Here is a 12322-nt window from a genome sequence, read left to right as displayed (position 1 = left end):
CGTTTCAAAGGTTTTATGTTTTCATACGGAATCACTGCAAATGCAAGCATCAAGAGCAAGTACAGCAAAAACATAGCCAAACCTGTAATGCTGCAGAGAAGGCGCAGATTGGGTGTGGCGTCCCCCTTGTAGCCGTTGGATACGCCTTCTCCCGAGGGCGGGGGCACCGGAATGGTCATTGTGATAGGTTTATGGAATTTCCTTCTTCTTGGTTCCACAGTGACAATTGGGCTAAACGTTGCTTTGTTTCCAAGGATCTTTTTCACAATTTCATCTGGAACAGGCTGAGCCTAGAGACAGAGAAAAGACCTTAGAGGAAAGTGGACATTTTTTATCGCATTGGAAAGTTGACTTTTTAAATGGGAGGAAATAACCAAAAACACATAAGTAGTAAATGTTTTTTTCTTAATCCCTTCTCACTATTTCAGGAAGGCGTAAAGACAAACACACAAAACAAACCCAACACAGTAGCAGGAACCAGCCAGCCTGAGCATTTCCTTAATGTAACCCAGACAGCAGGAGCTTGTGTGACAGAGAGCGAGTCCCATCTCACAGCAGAGACGAGCCCTAGTCTAATCCACAGTAAAGGACGACAAATGCTGCGTCCAAGGTATTTTAAACCTATGCAGGACATTCAGTGAAACATTACACAGGCAACTTGCACCCATGTAAAAATCGAGGTTTTCAGAGTTAAGCAACAAAAAAGCATTCATGATTTCAAAGGATTTAAATTCTAGTCTCCCAAGCTTAACTCCGTTTCGTTCTCTTTGCCGTTTGGTAACATGCTCCACATGGAAGAGCTGAAGGGAACTTCCTATCGCCGGAACGTAAGGTGGTCTCTCCAGCTAGTGTTTACTGAAGCCTTCCCAGGGCTCCGAGTGCTCAGCTCTAAAAACCCAACTCCTTGGGCAGGAGAGGCAACGCTCAGTTAAAATAGTAAGCACTCTATTCATTAACAACACAAATTAAGTTATTTCTGGCTATTTTCCTTATTCAGTAAGAAAAAAAAATACTGGTTAAGTACTGGTTCAGTCTAACTGAAATGAATAAATACATGAAAGACCCCCCCTGCCAAGATTTCCAATCAGCTTTCCAAGCCAAAACAAGGCCCAACTGGTTTGGATAAAGCCCAGCATTTACTTAAACCGAAATGTGAAAGCTTGCAAGTTTCACTATGACTGATTTCTATGATGTGGCATGTTATAGACCAAATCAAATACAGGTTGTTTCTTTAATGGTATATTTGCCCTTGGATGCTTCGGCTGCTCCACATACTGAGACCAATAACCTGTGGTTAAAAAAAGTGATTTCTCATCAGAAATCAGGTAATACTTTTATATAGAAAAACCCTGCCCGGCCGGTGTGGCTCAGCGGGCTAGCGTCCACCCATGAACTAGGTGGTCACGGTTTGATTTCTGGTCTGGGCACATGCCCGGGTTGCGGGCTCGATCCCCAGTAGGGGGCGTGCAGGAGGCAGCCAATGGAAGTTTCTTTCATTGATGTTTCTATCCCTCTTCCTTCCTCTCTTTGAAGTCAATAAAAACATATATATATAAAAAGAAAAGCCCTAAAATATGTACCTTGTTTAATAAGCCACTAAGCTAACTTGTAATTAATGCTTTTCATTTGAAATGATTAATGATTTCCCCAAATGATCTAATGCTGTAATTAGCAACATCATCAAGATGAGTTATGACAACTGTTTCCAGAGCGGAACATGCTCCCGTGTCCTCTACATAAAGCAAGGAGAACTTTCTGTGAATGTTACCTGGAGGCCCACTCGAATTCTTTTGGTAAGAGCACCCTCTGGGAATGATGCCTGGACCAGGGGCACAGTGGTGCTGCTCAGAATCCCACCTTCAGGGCCGATCTGGTTGCTTTCCTGCTTAATCCGTGAAACGACTGCAAAATACTGGGGGAAATCCTTCGTGATAATCCTGCAGATGCGCTTCTTCCCTAACTCTTCTGGGCTATCAAGCTCTGAAAAGACAAATGAATGAAAAAAAGCCATGAGAATAAATCTGTTTCCACAATACCTTGAAACAAACTGGTGTGTTATTTTGATAGTTAAAATTATTTATATTCAGTAGTCTAAGCAGAGATTTTTTTATGATAAAGAGAAAACTACAGTGACCTTGAAATAATATCAAGCTTTGCAAGAATATTATAAAGCTATTCATACACAGTATTTGTAGAAAAATATTTCTACTGAAGAGGAGCAAAATCTTCAAAAACTGGCATTTTACTATATATGGGCAAATTTCTATCCTCCAAAAGGGACACTTCATTCTGTGATTATTTACATCATCTCCTCTCAAGCTGCCAAAAGTAGGAATGACTCAGAAAAAAGTAGGGCCCCACAAGAAAGTGAACAAGAATGTAAGTATGTCTGAAAGGCTCTAGAACTTTATTTGAAAGCCTCTTTAAAATGTTTTTCAATTACCCAAATGGTCAGTAACATCACCACCAGTTCCTGTCTTCCACAATGGCCCTGCCACATCCTAGCTACACGTGGACACCCCTCTCTCCTCTCTGTCCTGCTCCAGCCCTACTCCCCTGCCGTCCCAGCTCCCGGGAAGGGCTTACAGCTTGTTCACTCCTCCAGCCTAACAGCTTTGTCGCACTTTCCTTTGTACTTCCCATCTCAAGGTGAAAGTCCCTGTGATTCTCCGTGTTTTGGAAATGGCTTGCTCTCCTGTCACCCCCCTGTTCGGGCTTGCCTAGATTACGGAGACCCCCTCCTAGCCATCTCCCTGCCACGCGCCTCTCCTTACTCCAGCCTAGTCCATCCAGCAAGAGGCACCTTCTTTCAAAAGCCAGGTTTTATGCGGCTTTGGTAGGTTCAATTGAAATAAATGATTTAAAAAATCATATGAAATAACAATTTTTTGAGACTAGCCAAGAGTATTCTGGAAAAGTAGATTTGTGAGGGAGAATTTATCTTATAAGATTTAACAACTTACCTAGAAGTATCATAATAAAACAGTTATATAGAGAGACATATAAAATTATAAGAAATATGTATATTAGATAAATAGGTCAAGGGACAAGAATAGAGAATTAAGAAAGAGATTCAAATTTATATATATATGGTACATATACACACATGTAACATAGACACATACATAGTATATATTTAAGTCCACATCTACTTTTATATATGCATTATATATTTAAATCAATATATTTAAATCAAAGCCATATATTTAAACTTCAAAATAATCGTTTATTTAAAAGATGGTATTAACATAATTGAAAATCTATTTGGAAAAATGAAGCTAAATCACTACATCTTATATATAAGTAAAAATCCCAGCTGCACAAGAGACTTAAGTACTTAAAAAAATTTAAAATATTACCAAAAAAAAAAGTCAAGAGAATATGTTTTAGCCTGTTTAGAAAAAAGTTTCCTGCCTAAAACTGAAAACCCAGAAGCCTAAAAGGCAGTTTTGACTATAAAAATATAAAGCTTTCTATGACAAAAATAGTAAACTTGAAACACGAAAGGTAGAGTGGCAAAGATAATGAACCACACACCCGACAAATAAGGGATTAATATGTCCAATACCAACGGCAGCCACAAGTCGGTAAGAAACTGAGAAAGCCAGGAGACGTGGCAAAATGTTATAAACAGGCAATTCACAGAAGCTGAAAAATGGCCAACAAACATATATTAAAATGCTCACACTTGATAATTGACATAAAACTACCAATTTAAAACAAGATCAGATCTCCCTCCACACCAGCCTCTTTGTAAGATGAAAGGCTGATAACGTCTTATCCAGGGAAAATTTTCGGAAAACAGGTGTTTTCATCACTGCAAGTGGGGTGTGAATGGCGATAATCTTTTGACAATGTAATTGGGCATCATCTATTCAAAATGAAAACGCGCCTATCATTGGGCCCAGAAATCCCATTTTCTGATCTTTCTTATAAGCACACGCAGAACAGCACTGCTTGCGATGACTAAAGCCTGAAAGAGCCTGAGTGCCCATTGGTAAGGGAATGGCTCATCCACACTCTAGACGTTCCTGCAGCTGGTAAACTGGACGATCCAGGTTCACGCATTTGCCAAGTATTTACCGAGGACCCACCATGCGCAGGCACTGGTCTAGCCACTGCTCACATGGGGAGCCCTGCAGTGGGGTGGGGTGGGGGGGGAGGTGGGGGGTGGGGGGGGGAGGCGGGCACACACCACTAAACAAATATGGAGAAAGTAATCAATGGAGGGCAGGAAATAGAACGTGAACATGGAGGGGGAGAGGGAGGAGAGCTTCTTATTTGAATAGATGGTCAGGAAACACCTCTCTGAGGATATGACGTTCGGGGAGAGGCCTGAGTGAAGCGGGAGCCAGGCAGGGAGTGACTGAGCAGTAGAAAGCTATGAGAGAGGAGAGGAAAAATGACAGCAATATGCATGGTAGGACCCTTTTCAGGGGAAAATGTAATCTGCTCATTTGGATATTATTATAAGAGAAATTGGTAGGAAAAACACTCAAGGCCGTTAGCACTGGCTACTCCCAAGGGGTGAGAAATGGAGTTGGAGGTGAGCAGGTGAGAAGAGGGTGGGGTACAGACAGTGCTACCTTGGGGCTTATACAGCTGCGGTAGTTTTACTTGCTGCAAAATAAAGGGGAAATCCCCAAACTTGGGGGGGGGGGGCTGTGGTTTTGTTGTTGTTTGCTACTCACATGAGCCTCTCTTCACACCCCTGATACATACATCCCACGTGCTACCCTCACTGATCGGTGACGATGTCTGCTCCTTGATCAGATACGGAAGCCTGAGGTATGGCTTCTACTTAACAGAAATTTGTAAAATGGTAAAATGGATGGTTAGGCGATTGGATCAGAGGCATCTTCTCATTTTACAGATTAACCACCAGACTCTGACACAGGAGCACCAAATTAACAGTTGACTGGTGGAGAAAATAGGGTTTAACCCAGATCAAAGGTGGACCTGGAATTTTGGTCTTTTTTGTTACTAACCATTTCTTTCCTCTATGCTCTGTCCAAACCTAAGCACTGAATCTAATAATCTTTACACAAAGGTGTAAAGAATATTAAAAATGTTAGTATAGAAAAACAGGAAGGAATCAGTTTTGCTCAGGAAAATATTCTGGGGAAGTTTTCACCTATTCAGGAATTGACAGAAAATAAAAGGTCCGTACACAGCAGATACATTCCCTACCCACGATTTGGCTTATTTTAAAAAAGTCTCCATTCCCCAAGTTCATAACTCATGCTGCAACTGAGAAAGTTCTGGTAATTTGCTTAAACTGCTATGCAGTACACCATCATCTGCTAAGTAGATTTTTTTTTTTACTTTCTGCCTCCAACGTGTGATTATGTTCCTCTTCGGAAATGGCTCAGGACTCCACACAGGGCAAGCCATTTAAGAAGACCCTGTTATGAAATTACATCCTTCAAACAAGTCAGATTTCCTGAGTACCTGTAACAAGCTGTGTAGCTCTGAGTATGACATTTACTCAAGATCAATCTGGCCCGGCCAGAGGGCGCGAGGCATCTTTGGGGGGACACTTCTGAGCCGCCGGTGTGTGAGTGCTGTGGGTGTGTGCACGTGCATTTGTGGGGAGTTGAGGAAGAGGCGGCTGTGTCGCCCCTGGAGACGGTAATAACAATGGGTTGGGGAGAGCCGCCACTTTGTGTAATGGAGGCCGCCTGGCCGCCTTCATGCTACATGACCTTTGGTAAAGCATTAAAGCCACCCCACATACAAGTGGGTGTGCACATCTCAGATGCGGCAGATGAGAGGTAAATGGAGAAGCTCAGATTTCTAACTCCACACTTATCTTTCAGGATTTGCCAATGGTTCAGAGACGCTCTGTGTTGTAAGCACTTTAAAGATTTTTAGCAATTCTTCTGTCACCATTAAAACTTGCATATTGATTGGCCCTCAATGTATATTTTAATAGGGATTTTATAGATAAGCCTCACCCCAAAAGGAACAACCAATGTGGCGATTTTAGGTATTAGAGTCGCCATGCACCGTTCTTTAAATAGAATCACGAACACATTCGTTGCCTCTTGAATTATTCAAGATTCCCAGGCCTCTGTATGATGAAATGAAGAAAAGATATCTTCCCTTAACCAGGTTATATTCTGTTTATATGTGTACTTAAAATATTTTAAATGTTTTTTTTCTGAAAATAAAAATAGAAATGTAATTTTTTTTAAAAATTAAATATTGGTTTAGAAAAAGGAGCATAATTTCTTTGGTGGGGGAGGTAGGAGAGGGTATTGGGGGGATAAATGGTGACGGAAGGAGGCTTAACTTGGGGTAGTGAACACACAATACAATATACAGATGGTGTATTATAGAATCGTACACCTGAAACGTATATAATTTTAATAACCAACGTCACCCCAATAAATTCAATAAAAAATAAAATAGAAAAAAAAAAAGCATAATTTCTTCAAGAGCTAGAGTTGGATATCTGCATAAGTAAGAAAATAAATGATGTAGAGAGTAGGTAATGTGAGGAGGCAAGAGGAAGAGGTAAACACCAATTAGTAAAGTCACTATGGAATTCTTATGACCTCAAAAATCTATCACAAGATCTTATTGGCTATCAACAGAACAGAGGTTAAATAAACTATGATATAGCCCTACTCTGAAATACTGTGCAGTATTAAAAAGTGAGGTAGGAGTATATGCTGTGATACATAAACCTCGAAGGCACGTTAAATTATAAAGTCACACAAAATATAAAAATTGACTAATCACATCTTTACATGTCTGTGTAAATTCATATAGTTTACATAAAAATTAGGGTAGGGGAAAAGAGAAGAGGAAGATTATAATTCATATTATAATAAATGTATACACATGTATCATTACATGGGTAATAATACTACCATGCTAGTATTAATAATATAATACACACATATTAGCTATTAGCATTTTAAAGTTGACTTAACTCAAGCACATTTTTTTCTCTGTTTCTTGCTTTTAAAAAAACAAGCTGACTCTTCTTTCCTCTCTCTGAAATCAATAAAAGATATATTTAAAAAACAAAACAAAAACAAAAACAAGCTGAAACAAAAAAGTGAAATGACCTTAGCTGAAAGTCTGAAATCAGGTAACTAAAGACTCAGCTGGCTAAAAGTTGCAGGAGGGAATGGAGAAAAGGCTCTGGCACTCAGCTACTGTGAGGCCCTGACTTGTGGCCATGTTACCTGGCAACCTTACCACAGGGCTTTTATTCTACTTAGAATTTTGATATATTATTATGGTGTATTAAAATTAGATTTTCTTTGTATAAAATGTAAAGTAGCCACAGTAAATTACATTAAATTAGATAATGTTTGATATTGAGGCCTGGCTCATTGTAGGTGTTCAATTAATATCCATTGAACAAAAAAATCAAATGGAAATTAATAAGACTCATACTTTTCATACCAAATAACTGAAATAATTCTTTAAACTCTTGCTCTAAAACAGGTGCAGTAGTAGAGACTGGTTATTGTTTATTCTTTCAATAGGTTTTTAAATAAAAAAATTGTATGTGAAAAAATGGATCTAGTCTTCCTGCTTTGTATCCATAATAAAGTCTACTACATCCATGTGTTAATAACTCAGAAACTAGTTTAGTTAATGGATGTTTAACCAAACTGAATTAAAACCTCATGAGAATATAAAACTCTTCTGATAATTCTGTGATACAATCTAAAAAGGCATCTTGAGGTCCCTTTACCCATGGGGGATAAGTTTCCAGATCCTTTTTCCTATTCATACATACCTATGGTAAAGTTTAATTTATAAATCAGGCACAGTAAGAGATTAACAATAACTAATAATAAAATAGAGCAATTAACAATATACTGTAATCAAACTTATGTGAATGTGGGCTCTCTCTCAGATAACCAGTCCCATAACCAAGACGGCATTGTGACTAAGGGGTGGATAACATATACAGTGTGGATGCACTGGGCAAACGGATGATTCACATCCTGGTGGGACAGTGTGAGTTTTTTTTTTTTTTAAATATATCTTTATTGATTTCAGAGAGAGGGAGGGAGAGGGAGAGAGCGAGAGAGAAACATCAATGATGTGAGAGGGTCATTGATCGGCTGCCTCCTGCACTCTCCCTGCTGGGGATCAAGCCTGCATCCCAGGCAAGTGCCCTGACCGGGAATCAAACCTCGATCTTCTGGATCACAGGTCTATGCTCAACAGCTAAGCCATGCTGGCCAGGTAGACAGTGTGAGATTTTATCATGCTACTCAGAATGGCATGCAATTTAAAACTCGTGAACTGTTTACTTCTGGAATTTCTCATTTAATATTTTAGGGTTGCAGTTGACCACAGGTAACTGAAACTGTGGAAAGCAAAATCATGATTAGGGGGGACTACTGTATCAGAAAAGACAGATTTCCAGGCAAACAGTAATAAAGTCTGATAATGTAAAAATGGAACAACATCAGTGTTCTTTCCAGGACTGAATTTATATGCATTCAGATTTTAAAATGCTCTATGACTTAGGCCAGAAGCAGCAATTATCAAGAATCTTTGCTTTGCTCCCACCCTTTCCACATAGAGGTAAATCCAACACGATTATCTGCAGCACAGATGTGATGCCTGTATCACATTCATACTCACCGCGAAGCCAGCTCCTAGTGCAGTGTACCCCAAAAGGCTAGATCCCAAGCAACACCCGTGCTACATATTAAAAGCACGGATTCCGAGGTTTCTCTCGTGGAGATTCTGACTTGGTCAGCCAGGGGCGGAACCTGAAAATCTGCATTTAACATTCAATCCTGGTGACTATGACTTGACTGACACATTTGGAAAGTAGACTGTCACCCTGTACCTGTCCTTACAAATTCAGAACCCAAAGTATTAAAAACACAACAACAGATCCTATAAAAAACAATTCAAGGATGGTTCGGTACAAGAAGAGGAGCTTGTAGGGTAATAATAAATGCCCATTATTTTTAAACAGCTTTATTTTTTATTGAGGATACACTAAACCACTCCATAGCTATACAGTAAATGGAGAAAAGGGCATAAAAATCAAGAGCTTCTACCTTTCAGGGTGATCCTTAATGCCAGAGAATATGAAAGGAGCCCCTTCCCTCTTTTAAATTGTTATTAGTAAAGTTTTCACTCCCCCTTCCAAAAAAAAGAGATTGAAGGGAAGACAGAGGTGAGCTCTGAACAAGGTAGTTTGTCCAGGAGAAGGCTAGAATTTACGCCCACTGAAAGTCTACTCTGTGGCGGGTCAGCTGTTGGACCTACGCAGCATTATGGTAGAGCAGGGGTCTGAGGGTCAGAGGTTACATGACGCCCAAATTGACTTGGCTGGTCTGCCTTAGAGCTGAGATTAGAAACTAGGTCCAGAAACAGGGCTGGGGAGAAGGGATGAAGTCATAGACATGTTGGTAAGTGGATGAATAATGGATAGATCTGCAAATACTCTGGTCCAAAGGGGGCCGTGCCTTCTGACTGGTCCACTCTATGAGCAGAAAGGCCTGATTGCAGCGGCACTTCCTGCTACACAACACACAGAAGCTAATGTTCTACAGCTTTCTTGCCTCACTGATTAAGGATAAATTTCTTAAGCACCTTGTAACTCATTTAGTTTGTATTTGTAAAAGGTGGGGCTGCATTGTCTGCAACTGAGATATTTTCAAACAGAGCAGTAAGAATTATAAAATGCTTTGCAGATATGAATGGTTATGGAGATCATACTACAACGAAGCATAAATCACAGAACTGAAGTCATGTTCCTACTAAACGAGTTAGTCTTAAAGCTTTCAAATGATCATCCTGATCAGTTTTGCCTTACGCTTACGTATACATGACTAAATGCCTCAATAATTTGGGTAAATGGGGCCATGACTCTTTTGCCTATATCAAATTTGTTTTCTGAAGGCCCTTTGTGACCTGGTCATAAGGAGGAGAGCCTCAAGGTTTCACAAAGGGTGAATTCTATATCTAGGGTTTAATTTCTGGTCAGGCCAATGCTCTGCTCAGCTTACTCCTCTAAGAATGGAATATCTGATATTGAGGGGCAGGAAAAAAATGGAAACTTAGAATGTTAGAATTCAGCCCTGGCCAGCGTGGCTCAGTTGGTTGATGGTCATCCCATGCACCAAAATGTCACTGGTTCGACTCCTGGTCAGGGCACATGCCCTGGTTGCGGGCTCAGTCCCCAGTAGGGGGCGTGCAGGAGGCAGCCGATCAATGTTTCTCTCTCACATCAATGTTTCTCTTTCTCCCTCTCCCTCCTCTCTCTCTAAAATTAATAAAAACATATTTTTTAAAAAGAATGTTAGAATTCAAAAGGGCAAGCTAACCAGTATGGGTCTTTGGAAATCCCACTGGTGACAGGTGATTTGGATTCAAATCCAGCTCCCCAACCAGTAAGCTTGGACCTTGGATAAGTTCCTGAACTCTGAGTCCTACATTCCTTGCCAATAAGATCAGGATAAGAAAAGTTTCCTCTGGGTGGACAGGACAAATAAATGATCGAAAATCATCAGCATAGTTCTGTTCACATAATAACTTAGGTTATATATTCTTTCTAAGGCCACGAGGATGGAGAGGAGAGGCAGAGAGTTGGTGGTAGTTCTAAGCTTGGATTTTTTTTTTTTTTTTTTAACTATCACACTATCCCAGTTTTGTATGTCTACAGTGTATAAATCTGAATTACTATCACTTTAATTTCATTCCATTTTTTAAAGGAAAACTTCACCAGGTACAGAAAACTAAATATCAGATAAATTGAGGGAAATAAAGGAAATAAAAGATAAATCTATAACATTCAACTCTAGCTGTAGAATATACAGAATAGAGCACTTGTAATAAATTCACTGCACTATTTCAGAAAATCACTGACATTTCTTTGGAATTAAAATTCAGCTCCACCTGAATATGCAACTTTTGTACCAAGCCCACCTAAGATGCTACAGGAAAAAACACACATCAAAAGATATAACCTGATCTTCCTCCCTCAAAGTAAACGTAAGAGGAATCTTTTCTATTTTTTTCAACTTTTAAAAGAATTATAGATTCATGGGAAGATGCAAGGACGGTACAGAGAGGTCTCATACAGCTCTGTAATTTTAGTAACTTAGCTTATATTCTTAACCAAACCTGGAATCTGCTTTAAGTCCGTGTGGATCAGTATTATTTTACATCTTTACCCAAGGTAGGGCCATCTTTGTTATTCAGATATGCACAATGTATGAAGTGCTATGATGCAGAGTATCTGGAAAAAGTGATATACCTGTTTTTCTTTCTCTCCAGTTTTAGCAATCCATATAATTTCTAACAATCATATATCTTAAAAGTTAGAAAACTAATTTTTAATCACCACGTGCCTTTCCTCTGTCCCCTGGACCTCCTCTCCCCATCTGGTTGTGGCATCCCTTCCTTTAAATAGTTGCTTTCTCTCTTGGGTCTGGGTCTCTGAATTACTATCACCAAAAGCAGGAGCATCACCAAAAGTAGGGGCATCTGCCTGGGTACAGATCATTCATTTCATTCATTCAACAAATTATGATAAAGTAACAGCACTGTGCCAAGAGCTGTTACCTGCACTGAGCATAAAGGCTCAGTCCACGTCAGAGCCAGTCCCTGCCCTCATGGACTTTACAGTCCACCACGGCAGAGAGCAAAGTTCAAAACTGCTTATTACAGAAGAAGACAGGCCGGGTATTGTGTATTACTAGGTGGGTCTAACTCAGCTGGGGTTTAAGGAAGACTTCCTGGAAGAAGAGAACTGAGGGAGCAATGTAAAAGCAAGTTAGTATTATGTTATGGTTTAATTAATAGTTTTTGGTATGCTTTTTTTGGTACCCCAACCACAATTCTGAGTTAAGTTCAGTTTTGACTCTTTCTCCAGAATTTTTCAAGATTGTTAACAGATTTCTCCAATAGGTGGTGCTGTGTACAACATAAACCTACAGATTTCACTTCTCATTGCTCAACGGCTTCTACAATCTAACTTGACACTTTAAGATTACTACTTGTCTCATGACTGATAAATTAAAAACAAGCAAGTTCAACTGAACTGAACCAAAGCAGTAATTTTTAATGGAGAAGTCTGTTTCTAAAATATTGTCGATATAGTTAATCAGTCATGAAAAATTTAATTTCTGTTACATAGCACTGTAAGTATCAATTTTCCTTTCCTGACTCCAATTACAATAGTATAATTTATTAAATCTAAAATGTAGTATCTTAAAATCTCATCTGCTCTCATCTGAAACTTCAGCAGTGACAAGTGAAAAAATATTTTCTTAGAATTATAACATTGTTTGGAGAACTTCAGCAACATTTTGTTCCAATTCAG

The 12322-nt window shown here is 39.4% G+C and overlaps 1 protein-coding gene across 3 annotated transcripts in view; it reads right to left on the bottom strand.

Annotated features, from left to right (window-relative positions):
* Window positions 1-12322, bottom strand: part of ANK3 (ankyrin 3) — a 529049-nt gene that overhangs the window by 44920 nt on the left and 471807 nt on the right. For all 3 annotated transcript variants that reach the window (XM_087824408.1, XM_087824409.1, XM_016220752.2), the window contains 2 exons: window positions 1769-1980; window positions 83-290 (listed from right to left, as the gene is read on the bottom strand). In XM_087824408.1, coding sequence (XP_087680534.1) covers window positions 83-290; window positions 1769-1980 — 420 coding nt within the window. The remainder of the gene's footprint in view (window positions 1-82; window positions 291-1768; window positions 1981-12322) is intronic.

Source organism: Miniopterus natalensis, chromosome 14 (genome assembly GCF_054644295.1).
Source record: "Miniopterus natalensis isolate mMinNat1 chromosome 14, mMinNat1.hap1, whole genome shotgun sequence".
NCBI classification, from domain to species: domain Eukaryota; kingdom Metazoa; phylum Chordata; class Mammalia; order Chiroptera; family Miniopteridae; genus Miniopterus; species Miniopterus natalensis.
The sequence above is the reverse complement of the archived record's forward strand: the minus strand, read 5'-3'. Positions and strand labels throughout refer to the sequence as shown.